Here is a 17,401-nt window from a genome sequence, read left to right as displayed (position 1 = left end):
TGTTGCTGGAACCCGAAATGACATGACCACGCAGCGCCTACTTGGTTAACAATCCAAATGCTGTGGGCAAAAAAAAAACAAAGCTGATTCCATGTTAACATTTAAATGTCCAGAGTGGTTACAATAATTTATTGATCGAATTGCTTCTTAGTGCCTGAATCTTAAAGCTAAATGGGCGGGATTATGTGTCGCAGACACGCCTCCGCGCCACAAATCATAGCATATAAGTAGTAGTAGTAGCATAGCATATATCATCTGGTCACTGCTGTTGGCTGCACTGCATCTCCTGCTACCCACATCTCGCGCTTACAAGCTAAACATCACATGAGCATACACATAACATCGAATACATAAACGAACACAAATGAGGCGAACATGTTTAAAAGATGAGTTAAATAAGTAAAAAAAAAAAGATGCGCTGCTGATTGCTAATTGCTGGGCAGGATTGCTGCTTACGCCTTCACCAGCTTGGCCATCATGTTGGTCAGCTTGTGCTCGTCGGCGCCGGCAAAGGAGGCCAAGCGTCGATTTTGGCGCAAAAAGACAAACGTTGGCATGCTGCGCACCTTGTAGCGCTCCGTCAGCTCCTCGAATTTGTCCACATCGATCTTGAGCACCACCGCCTTGCTGGAGTATTTTCTGGCCAGCGATTTGACGGTGCTCTCCATTTCCTTGCAGGGACCACACCATGTCGCATAGAAATCCAGCACGATTAGCTTGTCGTCGGCCGCCTCGATGCGCTTGTGATAGTCGTTCATGGTGCGTACGGATGCCATTTTTATGTCGCGAGGATTAGCAAAGTGTTTTTCTTCTTTTTTTTAAATTAAAGAACTTGACGTGATGGGGCTGTTGGCGCTTTCGCTGCAAATTGTGAACTGATTGAAATGGCGGCTGCGTAGGCGACTTTATAGGGGTCTCCAAGTGGCGGTGTGTAGAGTGGAATTCCCGCCAATTTGCATGCTGAATTCTCGCGTGGCCGCTAAACAAAATGGCGGCCCATGGAGAGTGCAAAATGGCGGGCGTGTTAGGGTTGCCAGGTCGTTGGGAAAGCCAACCGAGTGTGTTGGGGGGTGGGGAACATACTTATTCACCACGGCAGGTCTATCGATATCGATATGAATATTATTATCGTAATTATGGCAAAATAATGGCGTCACACGACATAGTACTAATATTTTCCTCGAGTGTTGCCATAGCCGTGGTAGGTTCGAAGCCAAACTCACCTCAACACACCGCGCCGCTGACATTTGAAAACACTTTTTTTTCAATCCAAGAAGGCCGCAAAATATTTGGCGAAAACTGTATAAAAGAACGCCTGCCGCCCTACAATTTTCATTTCGGGCTGATATCTCGGCGAGGGCAGAGCTCCATTAAAATTCAAAAGTAACAAAACAAATCAAGTGAATTTTACACCCAAAACAAGATTTTCTAACATTTTCCTTTTTTTTTTCTTTCTTCTCTTCCCATTTTTTTTTTTTTTTGTTTCGTTTCGATTTGCAATCCGTTTGGAATTTAGTTAAAGTCATGGTGTACCCAGTGCGGAACAAGGACGATCTTGACCAGCAGCTAATCCTCGCCGAGGACAAGCTGGTGGTAATTGATTTTTATGCAGACTGGTGCGGACCTTGCAAGATAATAGCACCCAAGCTGGACGAACTGGCGCAGCAGTACTCGGACCGTGTCGTCGTACTCAAGGTGAACGTGGACGAGAACGAGGACATTACGGTCGAATACAATGTGAATAGCATGCCCACTTTTGTGTTCATCAAGGGCGGCAATGTGCTGGAGCTCTTCGTTGGCTGCAATTCCGATAAGCTGGCCAAATTGATGGAGAAGCATGCCGGCGTTTATACCGATGAAGCGGCCGACGTTAAGGCCGTCCATATCGATGGCGAATGCATTGTCGATCTGACCGCCGAGTCCAGTGAAAGCGACAACGACAACAACAACGTTAATGAGGTGTCCGCCCACGACGAGAATGCCGTTCTGGAGCACTAGGCAAAAGTACCATTACACTCCGAACATAACGACAACATATGTATGTAAGTACGATTGCCGGAGTGCAAGCATTGTGGTCACATAACCGATTCCCTGCTCCTTCTCCTGCAGCTCATCATTCAACAGACGTAACGGAAGAAAGCAATAGATATATATATATATATATACATAGACACACACACACACACACACACACACTTATCGATGTATATATATATATATATATATATAATACACACACTTATCCCAGATTTATTATGCACACTCATAATACTCATCATTTGTGGTGCCTAAAGTATGATGATTGCATTACAATTGTAAGCCTGATGATGTTGTTACGGCGGAGGAGGACTACGTCGCTGAACGATTCTACATATAGCAAACATTTTGGGAATCCGAGGACTTGTGGGACTTACTCAACACACGCTCCCGCACACCAAACTGATGTTGATTTTGCAGCGAGCTTGATACACCATGCAGACTGAGCAAAGGGACGCTATATATATATATATATATACTACTATACACCATATACTATACACTAAATGGAAATATGTACAATCGACCGACATAAATAATACGCATTACTAGCTGTTAGTTATAAGTTTGCAGACAAACAAATAGATCTACACAATAAACAATCAACTATTCTATTCTATACTTTTGCCTTTAAGGATCTTTGGGCGAAATGGGATATGGGAGGGATATGGGCATATGGAATACTCGTAGTTTGTTTGTTTATATCGATTTATTCTATAGTTTAAATTATTATTGGAGTTGCTGGAACGCCCGGCGACTGGAGTTGCGTTCACTTCTTGGCGAACGTTATCTTCATGGCGTGCGTCGGCGTAATCTTGAAGCCCTGCAGCGCCTCCTTGGCGGCATTGCTCTGCAACTCGGTGGTGAACTCCACAAAGGCGATGTCGTGACGATTCGGCACAAGACGCACCTCCTTGAAGCCGGGGAACTGATTGAACAGCATGGACAGCATCATCTCGTTGGTCTCCTCGGGCAGATTGGTGAGGAAGAGGATCTGGTTCGGCGGCTGCTCGGTCTGTGCGTTCGGGTTCGAGTTCTCGGCGCTGCTCGGCTTCTTCTTCTTGTCCCTGTGCGAAACGAAAAAAAAAGGAGTTGTCTTAGTGTCACATGAAGTTGCATTTTTTTTTTGCCTAGTCATTCGCACATCCCAGAAAACTAGGATTACTACGGATTTTTGTCGCGCAAAAATGAACAAAAATGAAACATTTTGCAACTGAAACTCAAATCGCATCGATTAAAGAGCAAAAAGGAGTTGATAACTAAAGATATTATGAAGACTTGAGACACCTCTTGGTTTTCAAGTCCATAATTCTGGCCAAAAACTAACATTGGTTAATGCGGAAATGTTTTTAGTAGCAAAAAGGATTTCAGGCGTGCGAATGAAAACATTGGGTTTTTGCGAGGCAACAGGGAGCAACAAATGGTAGCACCATGGCCGTTGGCAACAAATGATTGAATCTAAACGGGCCCAATTAGCAATTGGGATACTCACTTCTTCTCATCGGTACCCGGCGCTGGTTTTGGTGGCTTGACCTTCTTGGGGCGCTCCTTGAAGGTACCCTTTATCTTGGCCACAATATCCGAATCGGATTTGGAGTAGGCGATCTGCATGGGCTTGTCGTAGAACGGGAAGCCCTGCATGGTGCGCAGGGCATTCGAAGCGCTGCCGATCTCCTTGAAGATCACAAATGCCTGGCCGCGCATTTTGAGCGTTTTTAGGGCCACAATGTCCAGAATTTGGCCGAATTGCGAGAAAATCGCATAGAGCGACTTCTTTAGCTCCTCCTTCTTGATCTTCTCGTTCAGATTGTTGATGTAAATCGTTTGGTTGGGTAGCATCTCCATCCTGTCGTGCGTTTTATTCACTTAATTCGACAAAAATCAACCAATTTGCTCTGTATTGTTGAGAAAAAAAACGAGTCTGTCATCGATAGCAGAAGGCATCGTTTGGGGCGGTCTATCGATATGTTATCGCACCGGTGTTTGGCAGTGTTGTTAAACTGCACATAGCTAAAAGTAGCTAAAATTAAATGACAATCACATGCAGCTAATTTAAATTGACAGTTGTGTATTATTTGCATAACTTGTTAAACTATAAAATTGATTAGCAATAAAGGAGCAATACGCTGTTTTTGCATTATTCTTAATAGACTCTGAAATCTAGTATTTTTTTTGGGGCGCGCGATAGGCCCTACCGGCGTCCATCGGTTATCGGCCATCGATAGCGTTTGCGAACTTGAATTGTTTTGATTCGGCCTCGCAGCATTTCAGTCATTTTCGTGCTATTTATGAGGCTCCTAAACGATGCTGCCCAATGCGAATGACAAAACGGAACGCTATGCCAAGCTATCCTTCCTCGGCGAGGGTCAGGTGAGTCCGCCGCCACGGAATATCAACCCAACGATCCATAACAATGTGCGCATTCCACTTTCGCACCGCAGTTTGCCACAGTTTACAAGGCGCGCGACACGGTGACCAACCAAATTGTGGCCGTAAAGAAGATCAAGAAGGGATCGCGCGAGGATGCACGCGACGGTATCAACAGGACAGCGCTGCGTGAGATCAAGATATTGCAGGAGCTGCAGCACGAGAATATCATTGGCTTGGTGGACGTTTTCGGTCAACTTTCGAATGTCTCGCTGGTTTTCGACTTCATGGACACGGATCTGGAGGTGATCATCAAGGATAACAAGATTATATTAACGCAGGCGAACATCAAGGCCTATGCCATCATGACGCTAAAGGGTCTGGAGTATTTGCATCTCAATTGGATACTGCACCGCGATTTGAAGCCCAACAATTTGCTGGTCAACAGCGATGGCATCCTAAAGATTGGCGATTTCGGTTTGGCCAAGTCCTTCGGTTCGCCCAATCGCATTTACACGCACCACGTGGTCACACGCTGGTATCGTTCGCCCGAATTGCTCTTTGGCGCCCGACAATATGGCACCGGTGTGGATATGTGGGCAGTTGGCTGCATTTTGGCTGAACTTATGCTGCGAGTGCCGTTCATGCCGGGCGATTCGGATCTGGATCAGCTGACACGGATCTTTTCCACACTGGGAACACCCACGGAAGCTGAATGGCCGCATTTGAGCAAACTGCACGACTATCTGCAGTTTCGCAACTTTCCGGGCACACCATTGGACAATATATTCACCGCCGCGGGCAATGACTTGATCCATCTGATGCAACGCCTGTTTGCCATGAATCCGCTGCGGCGTGTGTCCTGCCGCGAGGCACTGAGCATGCCGTATTTCGCTAACAAACCGGCGCCCACAGTGGGTCCCAAGTTGCCAATGCCGTCGGCCATTCTGGCCGCCAAGGAGGGCGCCAATCCGCAGACCGGCGACACGAAGCCTGCGCTCAAGCGCAAGCTGGTCGAGACTACGGTGAGGGGCAATGGATTGGCCCAGAAGAAGCGGCTGCAGTTCTAGCACACACACACACACACACACACACACACACACCCACACACACTCACTCAGTTAACACACACTTTCCATTATAACATTGATGTTTGTGATCGCGTTACGTTGTTCACCGCAGACATGCACAATAAGTTCTATTGAAAGGCTTAAGGATGCATTGCATCCACTCCAAAAGCTCCACTCCATTCTAATTGATATGAATTTTTCTCGCTTGGCAAAACCTTTTCGCCACCCAACATGAGTTGTTAAGACTATGCTTAAGATGATTGAGGATGATCTATTAAAGATGTGATTGAAAGCGAGCGAAAATTGAGTAGTTAATTAGTAGTACATAGGATCCTGGTAGGTTGTGCAAAAGCTGTTCCAGTGCACGCTACCGTATTTATATTTCTGAAAACAAATTGGTAACCAAGTCAATCGACGCACATTTGAAACTCTCGAAATTCTCAGCGCTCGTTTCGGTCCGTGTTTTGTTTTGTTTTTTTTTTTTTTTTCCTTTTTGCTAGTGTTAACTAAAGATTTGCCGTATTTCGTTTTCCTGTTTGGAGTTAGACGATGTCAAAGGCGCAGCAACTGATGGCCAGGGACCAACAGGCGGCCAGGACGGAGGAGGAGGCGCGTCGCAAGCGCGCCGAGATGCGTCAAAGCTATGGTAACAAATTTTCCAGCATAAATCTGCATAGGATGCGCCAGAAGCAGACGACCAATGCCGGCGATGTCATCGCCACCAAAGCAACCACAATGGATGCTGCCTACAGCAAGAAGGCGCCGGTGGAAACCAATGCCGATGCGCCGGCAATGCCGACGAAAAAGGAAAAGGATGACCCCTCACTGCGTCGCATCGCTTCCAGTTTTGCGCACGTGCGGGATTTAGTTAGCGGCAGCACCGACGCCCTGCCCCTGGAGGATAGCGAGGATGATGCTCGCGAGGAGCGCGCCGAGGTGCTCATCTTCAGTCAGACAATGCCGCCACCCGATGAGCTGTCCGTTGACTTGCCATCTCCTGGCAAATCTGAGCCGGAAACGGAGCCCGACCTCCAGTCCCAATCTCAGTTCAATCTGGAATCTGAACAGCAACCTCAACCGGAAACCAACAGCACAGACATTGCTGCTGCTGCTGCTGCTGCACAGATCGCTGAATTGTCGGCATCAGTGATGTCGTCCAAAGTAATGCTCGATGCGCCGCACACCGAATCCCGGGCCTTCGAACGCTGGCAGCAGCTGGGCAGCACGGTATCGGCACTTTTCCGTGCCCGGCGGAACATCGACATCGCTGAGTCGCCGATGGCGCAGACTCGACGATTGCGCGAACAGCGCGAGCTGCTCGAGGCATTCACCCGACCCTTTCTGTACGACGCGTACAGGAGGGAGTAAGTAAGGCTTGCGGTGACGCCTGAGAACTGAAACGGAAAGCCCAACAAACGGAGGCACCCCCCCTTGCCAAGCCATTGAAATTCAAACAATTTAGAGCAGTGTCTTCGATTAAATTCAATTCATTAGATCTCGCATATCGCATCTCGCATCCTCCGCATGGGCAATGGGTGGGCAGCACAGCTGTGGCTCGCAATCCGGTTTAGTAGCAGCGGCATCTGTCCGGCGGACACTCCGATTCATAGTTGAGACACTTGTCCATGCAGTAGGTGTCGGCACCATCCTGTCCAGCATACTCGCCAATGGCCACGCACTCCTGACTGTGCAATTGATATGGGTTTAGATTCGAACTTGCTATGTATGTATCTCGTTAGATACATATTATTCATGTGCATACTTACGGACATTGGCAGGCGTCCTCCGGACAATTGGGCGGATAGCGCAGGCAATTGATCTCGCACCAGTTGTCGATGCCCGGCAAGGCACGGAATGCTGGGGCGCCAATGCACTTTTGGTCACTAAAAGAAATCAATAGCATAGCCACATAACAAGAAGAATTCCATGATGCTAAAAAAAAAACTACTAGGATCAACTAGATGGCTTTGGAAATGGCATCGCAGCAGTCCTTGAACACCCGGCGTTCGGCTGTCAAGTTCGATTTCGATTTTAGTCCCAGCTGTTCGTTTCACTCAGTCAGTCGACTAGAACAGTGCTCCCACTCCCAATATTTATTTTATAAGCTCGACATTACAATAAATCGAACACAAAACGAAGGTCACATATTATATATATATATATATATATATATATATAGCAGATGTCGCAATAGATCGCTGTAGCGGAGCAACCAACATGAATCGCAATCGAATCAATCAGATACGCCAGTTAGATCGCGGCCAGGAGGGACTGCCGCAAGTCATCCAAATGCAGGGACAGGCACAGGTTCAGCTGGGCGGCGACCAGGGTAATCACGTCGGCAACGAGGGACAAGCGACGGGCAATCAGAATGTCCGCCGCAAGATGACCTACACCAGAACGGAGATGCTGTCGCGTGGCCTGCCCACCGGTAAGTTTCGTCCAACCAAAGATCTCAGATTTTTTTTTCTTATTTTGTTTTCTTTTTTTTTTTTTTTTTTGTTCAGTTAACAACAGCAATCGTTCGGCTCGAAACTGCAACACAGCTGGACAGGATTGGACCAGTCAATTGTCGCCCAGACATCGTTACGCACAACCACCAAAGTCCGGAATACCGGTCCCTCCGTTGTTCCTAAGCAGCACCCATGCAAGCACCAATAAGAATGTCACCACTGCCAGTCGTCAGCGTAGTTTCCTGCCCCGAGTGGCCAAATTGCCAAACAGAGCGGACAAATCGCCGAGGAAGAATCAATATCGCGAAGCTCTGACCACTGAGGTCACGGTGGAGCAATCTCAGACGTTGCCATTGGGCAATCACAAGGCTAAACATTTGGTGAATACACCACATGACAGCGAGAGCAGCATTCTGCAGGACGGCAGTGATGATAAGCTAATAAGCGACAGCGGCAGCTCAATGGATCACGACAAGATCAAATTGGCCAAGGCCATACGCCTGCCGGATGAGGGGAACAAGAGTTTCGTCTATGTATGCAAGCCGGTGAAGAAGGTCAAAGCTCTGTTGACTGCCAGAAAATTGCGCGCTAGCAGCGAGCACTTGAATGGCCCAAAGGATGGTGAGTTTAGCTTGCAGGAACAGGAGACATTCAAGCTGCAGAGGACCATTTCCGAGGAGGCTCTATGCAGCCGTGGCGCCGGCGAGGGATACACACTCTCGCCCGTCGAGGGACTGGCACAGAGCACATCGACCACCTCCAGCCAGTTGGATAGTCCCACATTGGCGGCCATGCTGCAGCGCCAGCAGCAATTCGAGTCGAAGGCGGTTGGCAGTCAGGACCGTTTGAGGTTGCAATTGGAGGAGGTGTGCCACAGGCACAATAATCAGCGCCAGCTGGAAAAGGATCAGTACGAGAAGGAGCAGCGCCAATTGGAATTGGATCAGGTGTCAAAGAAACTGCCCGTGCTGCAGCATGAGATACATATGCTGCATAAGGTGAGCGAAAAACTGGAGGCGACACTAAGGGCCACCAATATACCCAAGCCGAGAAGCAACGTAATCATTACGGATATAAGCCGGCAATCATCTGGACGTTTCTACACACCGCGCACCAGTCCCAATCAATTGGACGAGCTGCCCATTAGGAAATTGTGTTGTTTGCGCTTGGAATATATACCAGCTATTGAGATGCGGGCACGCATCATTGGCACCGTTTGCCATGTGGGCTTTGTCCAAGAGTTTCGCATCGAGACCAAAACACTTAACGAGCTAAAGACGGCGGATGAGTCGCAATGCTTCTATTTACCGGCACCCAAAGAGGAACCGCCATTGGTCCAGCTCAACGAGGATGATCCATTGCAGTGCACCAACTTTCGTCAGTTGCGTAAGAATCCGAATATGCTGTTTCAGCAACTGCGAAAAGTGCCCGGCGCTGGGGGATCCTTTAATCTTTTGGATCAGGACACAATGTTCTTCAATAGTCTGGCCTATGCGGATTCAAAAATCATGGATGCTAACACCGTCGAACAGCTTGAGGTGGCCACACGCGAGGCGGGTGGCGGTGGAGCAACTATGGCCCATTATGGCGGAGCCATTGCCTATTCACGCCTCTCGGTGCGTCTCAACGAAGTGGGCGTGGATGATGCTGCTGCTGCTGCTGCTCCTCCTACTCCTGCAGTGAAATCAGAGGAGCAGGGCGATCGTCTAACTGAATGTCCTTGTCAGGTGAACAATACCACTCAAACGGACGTGGAATTGTCCAAGTTGGAGAAAATTCGAGAAGCGGAAGAGGAAATTAGTTCACCAGACTTTACACCCAATCCCAGTCCCAGGACAAGGAAGCGAATGAAAGTGGAGGAGCCGAACGGCAAAGTGCAAGAGGAAGACGCGTTGGAATCCAATCTCGATTCGCGACCAAAGAAGACCAGGAAAGTAATAACTCGTAGAGCGCCCGATCCACCCGTTCGTTGTGACGTGGAGCCCAAGGTGCGTTTGAAGTTGCTCAAAACCGTATTGGTGGGAATGGTCCAGATCGCTGTTATATTAGTTCTCATCATGGCCATCGGATCTCCGGATATTATCTGCTAAGCTACACAACCATCGAAATATTGCCAAGATGCCATAGAAAAAGAAGCAGTGAATGCAAAAGTAGGAGAGAGAAAAACTGTAGCGGGAAATGTGGCGATAATAGCAAGTAGCGGGAAAAGCACCGATAACCGGATTCGGTGTTTGATTTCACATTATTTTTCGAATTTATTGTTTTCTTACTCGGGCCCAAGCGAAGCCACGTCAAAGTTAATAAAATTTCATGTGTATTGCAAACCGTTAGCATCTAAAGCATTTCGATTCCCATTCGAATCTGTATCGGTTAAGCGAAGCGGTTAAGCGAAACAATATAAAAAGCATTTCTATAGGTTTTAAGTTTATTCAAGCATTTCTTTATGTACAGCAGTGCCTGTGCGTGTGTGTACCATAACCGTTTAAAATCTTAAATGTAGGCGGTGGAGAAATTTACCTTTACCCGTTACTCGTTTGAACTCTGACCCGATTCGGGCGGGATTCCATCCGAACGCGGGTGCATAGCTGTTTCGACTAGGGCTAGAAAAACGTAATCAAATCGGTTTGCGATCGGGTAGCGGGTAAGCGGGTAAGCGGTTTTAAGCAGGTATCGGGTAAGCTGTTTAACGGCCAGGCGGCTTAGCCTTGCCTTGTTTGCGTGCATGCCGCGTGGCATTGCTAGAAACCAAAGCAAGAGTTAAAATCGTGTTCGCAGAGCTGAACAAAGAACACATATTCTGTTAGAGGAAGAACAGCGAGGAGAGATGGTTCAATAAAGCGGAAACGGTAAAGTATCGTGAAAGGTGTGAAGTGAAACGGTTAATAAGTAACTAAAGCAGAAGAGAATAGCAAAAAGATAATAGAACCCAATAAACTGAATAAAAAAGGCAGAAGCGGATAGTGGAAAACAGATAGCTTAAATCCTTTGTTTCGAAATCCTGAGAACTGAGAAGAAACATTGCGTTTGCTCTACTTACCGCACAATAAGTGGAAAGATGTTGTTGTCCGCCGGAGCACGATAATCTCGATAATAGAGCAGGTATGGCGATTTGTTATTCACGAAAGGCGGTGGAATACCGCCGCCGGTATTCGAAACGATCGCCACATCCGCACAATTGCGGAATGTCTCTGTGTTAATTGAATGTATATAAATCATTTCATTCGAAAACTATCTCAACTCTCTGCTCACCTGCCTTGCCGCAGCCAACGGCTTCGGTGCCATTGGCACAGGTGCCCCACATATTGGCCGTATAGTAGGTCCATTGGAGTACGCACTGTGTGCAGGTGACATATGGCGGCAAACGTACCTTGTATCGGAATATATCCTTCTTTTTCGCATCACGCGGTATCAGATACCGATGCTCTCGACTGCCCGAAATGAGCAACGGATAACGATCGAAGCACTGCTGTGTCGCCTCCTGTCGCGGATTGTTGTTCGGACAGAGGAACATCTCGAAACGGCCATAATGATTGGCAGTCAGTTCCACCTCAACATCGATCGTCTGACCGGCGGTATAGTAGCGTGAGATGATGCCCTTGGCGTATTGACCACCAGCCTCGTGCGGCCTGGGCGATTTGACGTGGTAGGCATCGCCGCAGATACCGCAACGTCCCTTATTTTGCTCCCATTGCACCGCATAGCCGCCGCAGAAGAGCTCATTGTCATTGTAGTTCACCGGATTGGGATAGCCAAAACGCCACATGGCATTCCTGGCCGGTGGATCCATTAGTCGACCATGTCCACGCACCGATGCCATCAATTGCATCAGCACCACAAATCCCAGCTGCAAACGTGTAATTAAGCATTTTGGCTAGCTAAATGAATCAGTGCGTTGATTACTTACCACGCCCACTGGCAGCAATACGCCCATTGTGGCAGCTGTCAAGTGTCGCATCGCCATGCCAGATTGCCTCAGATGTCCAGTTGCCTAGAAAGAAGCAAACGCGACGTGCAACATGATATTATAGTGCGGCAGGATAGAACGCTTTAAGTCGAATGCATTTTGATCAGCTCAAACGGGTTTTTTTTTTTTTGGTCCTGAGCAAACAGTGGAACGCAATTTGCGTAGAATATTATTAATTACATGCTAAGATAGATGAGCACTGGTATTATCATAGTGCATTTACAATGACATAGCCTAGAGAAGTTGCCACGCTTTTCAAATCATTTCGCAACACTGTGCGCAGCCTCTGTTGCAATTAGCAATTTATCCTTAAGATGCCACACTTTTTAGCCAATTTAGCACCACTGTGCGCAGCACTTGGTGCATTGAGTGCAGATTGCAAGGACGTCCACCTGATCCGCTTTTCGACTTTATGGCCGCTGCCCTTTATAAATAAATTCATGCCCACACACACACACACACACACACACACACGGGCACAATCTGGACCCAGACAGACGGGGATAAATGCGAGTGAATTTGCCACTTTTTGTTTAAATATCATCCTTTTTTTTTAAGGCTTATCTTTTATGTTAAACATGTTTGCTCGCTTGTCAGGGCAAAAAGGGTAGAAAAACTAGTAATAAAACGCAAGGGAACCAGACTGTCAATGGATAAATTTGCTGCCTAAGGTGTAGGATTTTTTTTGTTTTATTTTCAATTTCGAACATTACTTTTAATGGCATCATCTATGTGTGCATGTATGCATGTACATATGTATGTATGTATGCATGTATGTGGCTTACGCACACTCGCAGTCGCCGGAAGGGAAATCCAATCTGTGGCAAAAACGAGTTTACGCCGGGCACTTGAACTTGGTCCGGCCCCCAACGAAATCAAAATATGCAGATGATTTCTGCGCTAAAAATATATATATGTGCATTGGCTCGCGTTCGAAGCTCATTAAAAGCCAAGGGTGCACTGGCAGAAATAAAAAAGGGTGTAATTGGGATTTTAGTATTTAAAGGATTCTAGAAAGAAAGAATGCCATTTTGAAGCGGTCTATAACAAGTATTCCTCTTGTATACTACTACTCATACTTATATTACTGCTCCTACTACTAATACTTCTATTATTACTACTACTCACTCCCATTTCTACTGCTTCTGCTACTATTACTACTCTTACTCTTATACTACTACTACTACTACTACTACTACTACTACTACTACTACTACTACTACTACTACTACTACTACTACTACTACTACTACTACTACTACTACTACTACTACTACTGCTACTAATAATAATAATAATACTACTACTACAACTTCTACTACAACTTTTACTACTACTTCATTTCTCTCAGTGTTCTTTTATTTAGTCGCAATTTTAATGCCCAGCATTCTAGACTCATCCAACCAACTCCCTCGATATATATGTATATGTATGTATATATATACATATACGGCTGATAAACAAATTGCTTTGATACCAAAACTATAACCATACATTCCGTAATATTTTAGTAAATATTTTCTTGTTTTTTTTTTGCTTTTTTTGGCCTTTTTGGCCATTGACTCTGTGCGGCCGTAAATTTGGTTATTTAACGATACGCAATTATAACATTTACAGGGAGTTTCATGGAGTGAGGAAGGGGGAGGGGTGTTGGTTCATAAGGAAATTGACAGTAAACGTGATTTTATAACTCATCAATTTATGAATAATATATTGATTTTTTTTTATCGCATTTCAATGATGATGTTTGTCAGCCCAAGCGCAAAACCGAACTGCCAGCAAAAAGTTGACAAGGAGTAAAACAAAAAACAAAAGGGTGACTGATTATTCGATGGTTTGGTCGCCAAGCGGTTAATTCGAAGGAAACCTTAACCCATGCCAACCCATCAGCCAAGCTCAAAATAAGTGCATATGTATATTATATATTCTAAATGGTAGAAAATATGCAGCATGAAATGCCAAATGCTGCATGTAAATAATGCAATAGATCATTAGGCTTAGGTGCAGAGCATTAAAGGGTTAAGGCCCGCTGTGATTAACCCCCGAGCAGCCAATTTTTGTCGTCTACGTAATTAGGCAGAAGTGCTTGCCTTTTAATTGGGCCGCCGAAATCAATCAGCGACCAGGTGGAAACTGCTTGGCGTTAAATGAGCGTAATGCACGACAAAGTGAAATTCGAGAAGGAAAACCGAAAACCAAAACCAAAAACCAAAGGAAGGCAGCATGATGTGGCAGGAAAAATCAGGGAAACAAAAACGTCCTTGCAAAAACGTAAGGTTCATCATAATTGTCGGGCGAACGCCGATCGGCAGCGATTAATTGAAAACCCAGACGGAAATTAAGTTGTAAATTAAGCAAATTGCACAGCCTCGAAAAGGAAAAAAACAAAAAAAAAGGGCCCACCAATGCTGTTTTATTGGCACTGCGTGTGCTTTCGTTACGCAAGCGACTTAAACGTTTAAGCCCTTTGGCGAAAAGAAGAAACAAATAACGCAGCAGGAGGCATCGAATGAAGTGCAAAAAGCGGAATGTACTTAATGTACTCTATATCACCTTGTGCAATCGTGCCCAAAAAAAAAAACAACCAGAAGACTCAAGTAATAAAGTTGTCAAAAGATGGAAAACAGGGGTTCAAAATACAGCAACGTCCTTAAGAAATTACTTATATGAAATTAACAAATTCGTCACATAGATGCGAGCAGTGTCAATTATCTCTTCCGTTTGCCAAATGAAACAATCCAATTGTTAATTATTATGGCGCCCAACGCGAACTGAGTAATCAATTGTATAGAAAAGGCAGACAAAAGCGTTTCTCGCCGAATGGGCGACATGAATAAATCACAGATAATGATAATGATATTGATACGCATTATAATGTGAACGCCATCGTCACCAAGCGATTTTTCGTACGAGTCACGATTCTGTAAGCGGCATGACAAATTGATCATCCGCGTTTTTAAGACGCCTTTTTTTTTCTTTTTTTTTTTTTTTTGGAGGTCGGGTCGCCAAAAAAAAAGAAGTTAGAAATATATGTATTCAGCTGATTTGCAAACTGGAACTGTCGCATGTGTAAATCGGTCTATAGAATCGTTCTTTTGGCATTTCTCCATCTTAATTGCTTGGCGAGCAAAAAAAAAAATGAAGAAACTAATTGGTTGTTTTGGAAATGTATCTATTTTGTTGTGCCGCCAAATGGATACGTTTGTAGGTTGATTAAACATCTTCTTTGATGACCTTTTCCAAGGTACTTAGACAGGAATATGTAATTCGAATTTTCCCTGTTTTTGGGACTTGAGTGTTGCGATTTAATTTACATTTGGTGTTTGGTTTTATTGATAGATCGAGGTGATTTCTGGCTCATGGTGGCTTAGGTGTCCCACTCAATGGCCTAAACTCATCGCGCTTTTCAATCACGTAGGCCAACATGCAAAGCGTGGAGTCATCAAACATGCGTACATTTTGTAATCCAAACACAGAGGCTTTCAATCGATCGCTGATCGCTGATCCAATCGAATTGAATCGAATTGAATCGAATCGTATGGAATCAATGCTATTTAGACAGCCGCCTTGAAGCCAAGAAAAATGTGTCATTGTGTCAATTGGAGCGGCGATGTCCAGAAACCAACCGCAAATGAATCAAACGAAAACAAATGGCCCAATTAATGGCTCAGAATCGAGTTGGCTCAAATGCACAGAGAAAGAGAGAGCAAATAGTTAGCCACATTATCCAGTTTGGTATCTGATATTTCCGTTTTGAAAACTCTTTTGTATTTTAATTTACGAGCAATCGACGGGCGTGGGAACAATCTCTTTTGATTATATGTACATATATATATATTTATATTTATATATATACATATATCCTTACCACCTTTTGGCATTAAAAAGTGTTTTAATTGCGGTTCGCTAAACATCGAAGGTCAGTTTTGGAATGGCCATCGAAATGCCTACCACACGCATGCACTGCAAGAAACGTGCCTGCGATTGCAAATGCATCGTTTGCATTTAAGAAAGTACAAGTAATTAAATAGAAAGTTGCAATTGAAAACGAAAACGTCTTGCGCAACAAATGGAATAATTTCAACTTTTGCTTTCTATCGAGCCAAAAAGGCCGAGCTTCCCAAATAAAGGGGAGCCCACCAACGTGATCCCCATGCGATTGCTTCGCTTGTTCACAGGGAAAAATAATAAAAAAAAAATAAAAAAAAATACAAATACAAATACAAAAAAATACAAATCAAAATAAAGCCAATGAAAACAATGATTTTCGGTTACTCAGAGCGCAGCTCATTGAAATGCAGCCATCAGCCCCAAGGCCCCAATAGCGGGTTCTATGCCACTAACTGCACTTGGCCGCCCATTTTGGCATGCCGATCAGGTAATCTGCCCACTTTTCACTCCCACCGACCGGCACTTGTGAAGCTGGAATTGTGCGTTACTCGTCGCATTCGGGGCTAATTCGATTCTTTGGCATGACAGCTGGTCAAATCGACAGGGCAAAATAAACAAAAATCTGAAGAAAAAAAATAAGAAAAAAAAAATAAAGTGAAGAAAAAAAAAACTGTGCTAAAGGAGCTGGCGAAATTCTGGAACAGGTGCATTCGGCCGCCAGGTGTCGCTGAACTCCTAATCATTTTCGAACACGTTCTTTCGAAACTTTTATGCGGTAGTATTTTTCGAGCATTAAAACCGCTCGCTTGCGTTATTTTATTTTTACTTTTATTTTAATTGCAGTCAGGCGTCGATTTGTGCTTTAAACTTAAAAGTAATATAAGAGTTTTTAAAAGGTACTGCCAAGTTGAAGTTGAAGTTGCTAGCATTACTTTGCTTTGTCTTTCGTTTTTTCTTTACTTAATTAAATTGCATTTAAAACTCACTGACGAAAAAGGAGTCACTTAAAAAATAGTTTCCACTCATTGTTGTCCATAAACTTGAACTTGGGTGAATTACCTGAATATTTTTGTGTAATTTACGCTGCACTCCGCACTTAAAATTTTTCACGCACACACAGGAATACCAAGAGAAACTTAAAAAAAAAATAAAGGCTGTGAAACTGTGAAATTTTAATTCGATTTTAAAAACAATTTAAAAAATTTCTATACACTTCAGATGGGCGAAATCCTGCAAGCCGGCTTGCGTGGGCGTTTCGGCGGCGTGGGCGTGGCGTAGGAAGTGTGTGTGTGTGTGTGTGTGCGTGTGTGTGCGTGTGTATTGGGTTGTGTATATATCGCGTGCTTTGCGTTTGCGCAGCGGCAACGTTCTGAGTTCGTTTGCCGCTCGACGATCGAATTTCAACGCAATTTCACTGCGCGGTACGGCGGCAGAGCTGCGGCAGCGACGCCCAACAACAACAACAACAGCAACAACAACAATAACTACAACAACATGAGCATCAAGACAAAAACAAATACAACATGCAGACATATACGCTTCAAAGTACCAACTTAAATTAATATCAGCCACTTAAAGGATCTGCGAATATACTTAGAATATTCACTTTCAAAAGAAAA

General features: G+C 44.9%; 7 protein-coding genes across 11 annotated transcripts; 4 read left to right on the top strand and 3 right to left on the bottom strand.

Moving 5' to 3' along the window:
- Window positions 1-110: 110 nt before the first annotated feature.
- dhd (deadhead) lies at window positions 111-1,065 on the bottom strand. Of its 2 annotated transcripts, none has more exons than NM_078491.3 (1): window positions 111-882. In NM_078491.3, exon 1 carries the CDS (start codon window positions 774-776, stop codon window positions 453-455), a length of 324 nt encoding a protein of 107 aa, NP_511046.1. In that variant the 5' UTR covers window positions 777-882; the 3' UTR covers window positions 111-452. The 2 variants fall into 2 exon arrangements, with proteins under 2 accessions (NP_511046.1, NP_001284882.1); NM_001297953.1 differs by having other exon boundaries at window positions 114-1,065.
- Window positions 1,066-1,347: 282 nt separating this feature from the next.
- TrxT (Thioredoxin T) lies at window positions 1,348-2,655 on the top strand. Of its 2 annotated transcripts, none has more exons than NM_001297952.1 (3): window positions 1,348-1,383; window positions 1,517-2,038; window positions 2,110-2,655. In NM_001297952.1, the coding sequence occupies exon 2, from the start codon at window positions 1,525-1,527 to the stop codon at window positions 1,996-1,998; it is 474 nt and encodes a 157-aa protein (NP_001284881.1). In that variant the 5' UTR covers window positions 1,348-1,383; window positions 1,517-1,524; the 3' UTR covers window positions 1,999-2,038; window positions 2,110-2,655. The 2 variants fall into 2 exon arrangements, with proteins under 2 accessions (NP_001284881.1, NP_572212.1); NM_131984.1 differs by having other exon boundaries at window positions 1,517-2,042.
- Window positions 2,656-2,734: 79 nt separating this feature from the next.
- Window positions 2,735-3,994, bottom strand: snf (sans fille). The gene is made up of 2 exons (NM_078490.4): window positions 3,530-3,994; window positions 2,735-3,104 (listed from the first exon to the last, which is right to left on the bottom strand). The coding sequence occupies exons 1-2, from the start codon at window positions 3,880-3,882 to the stop codon at window positions 2,807-2,809; spliced, it is 651 nt and encodes a 216-aa protein (NP_511045.1). The 5' UTR covers window positions 3,883-3,994; the 3' UTR covers window positions 2,735-2,806.
- A 258-nt stretch (window positions 3,995-4,252) lies between these two features.
- Window positions 4,253-5,771, top strand: Cdk7 (Cyclin-dependent kinase 7). Its single transcript, NM_078489.3, has 2 exons — window positions 4,253-4,407; window positions 4,479-5,771. Exons 1-2 carry the CDS (start codon window positions 4,342-4,344, stop codon window positions 5,472-5,474), a joined length of 1,062 nt encoding a protein of 353 aa, NP_511044.1. The 5' UTR covers window positions 4,253-4,341; the 3' UTR covers window positions 5,475-5,771.
- A 47-nt stretch (window positions 5,772-5,818) lies between these two features.
- CG17764 (uncharacterized protein) lies at window positions 5,819-6,975 on the top strand. Its single transcript, NM_131983.2, has one exon. The coding sequence runs from the start codon at window positions 6,024-6,026 to the stop codon at window positions 6,840-6,842; it is 819 nt and encodes a 272-aa protein (NP_572211.1). The 5' UTR covers window positions 5,819-6,023; the 3' UTR covers window positions 6,843-6,975.
- Window positions 6,948-17,170, bottom strand: CG42749 (uncharacterized protein). 3 transcript variants are annotated; one of them, NM_001201616.2, is made up of 7 exons: window positions 16,994-17,170; window positions 16,842-16,917; window positions 11,832-11,915; window positions 11,177-11,771; window positions 10,965-11,115; window positions 7,241-7,357; window positions 6,948-7,159 (listed from the first exon to the last, which is right to left on the bottom strand). In NM_001201616.2, the coding sequence occupies exons 3-7, from the start codon at window positions 11,886-11,888 to the stop codon at window positions 7,042-7,044; spliced, it is 1,038 nt and encodes a 345-aa protein (NP_001188545.1). In that variant the 5' UTR covers window positions 11,889-11,915; window positions 16,842-16,917; window positions 16,994-17,170; the 3' UTR covers window positions 6,948-7,041. The 3 variants fall into 3 exon arrangements, with proteins under 3 accessions (NP_001188545.1, NP_001284880.1, NP_572209.1); NM_001297951.1 differs by having other exon boundaries at window positions 16,842-17,170; NM_131981.3 differs by lacking the exons at window positions 6,948-7,159; window positions 7,241-7,357 and adding an exon at window positions 10,342-10,665.
- CG3323 (uncharacterized protein) lies at window positions 7,545-10,248 on the top strand. Its single transcript, NM_131982.3, has 2 exons — window positions 7,545-7,905; window positions 7,982-10,248. Exons 1-2 carry the CDS (start codon window positions 7,692-7,694, stop codon window positions 10,015-10,017), a joined length of 2,250 nt encoding a protein of 749 aa, NP_572210.1. The 5' UTR covers window positions 7,545-7,691; the 3' UTR covers window positions 10,018-10,248.
- Window positions 17,171-17,401: the final 231 nt, after the last annotated feature.

The sequence above is a fragment of the Drosophila melanogaster genome, chromosome X, assembly GCF_000001215.4.
Source record: "Drosophila melanogaster chromosome X".
NCBI classification, from domain to species: Eukaryota; Metazoa; Arthropoda; class Insecta; order Diptera; family Drosophilidae; genus Drosophila; species Drosophila melanogaster.
Note: the sequence above shows the minus strand (reverse complement) of the source record. Positions and strands in the feature narration are given on the sequence as shown.

Coding starts and splice junctions, on each gene's coding strand:
- snf (NM_078490.4), bottom strand. CDS start 3,882: ATGGAGATGCTACCCAACCAAACGATTTACATCAACAATCTGAACGAG. Junction 3,105..3,529: donor CCGGGTACCGATGAGAAGAA/GTGAGTATCCCA, acceptor CGTTTCGCACAG/GGACAAGAAGAAGAAGCCGA.
- dhd (NM_001297953.1), bottom strand. CDS start 776: ATGGCATCCGTACGCACCATGAACGACTATCACAAGCGCATCGAGGCG.
- CG17764 (NM_131983.2), top strand. CDS start 6,024: ATGTCAAAGGCGCAGCAACTGATGGCCAGGGACCAACAGGCGGCCAGG.
- Cdk7 (NM_078489.3), top strand. CDS start 4,342: ATGCTGCCCAATGCGAATGACAAAACGGAACGCTATGCCAAGCTATCC. Junction 4,408..4,478: donor CCTTCCTCGGCGAGGGTCAG/GTGAGTCCGCCG, acceptor TTCGCACCGCAG/TTTGCCACAGTTTACAAGGC.
- TrxT (NM_001297952.1), top strand. CDS start 1,525: ATGGTGTACCCAGTGCGGAACAAGGACGATCTTGACCAGCAGCTAATC.
- CG42749 (NM_001297951.1), bottom strand. CDS start 11,888: ATGGCGATGCGACACTTGACAGCTGCCACAATGGGCGTATTGCTGCCA. Junction 11,116..11,176: donor CGTTGGCTGCGGCAAGGCAG/GTGAGCAGAGAG, acceptor CAATTAACACAG/AGACATTCCGCAATTGTGCG. Junction 7,358..10,964: donor ATCTTTCCACTTATTGTGCG/GTAAGTAGAGCA, acceptor GATTTCTTTTAG/TGACCAAAAGTGCATTGGCG.
- CG3323 (NM_131982.3), top strand. CDS start 7,692: ATGAATCGCAATCGAATCAATCAGATACGCCAGTTAGATCGCGGCCAG. Junction 7,906..7,981: donor GTCGCGTGGCCTGCCCACCG/GTAAGTTTCGTC, acceptor TTTTTTGTTCAG/TTAACAACAGCAATCGTTCG.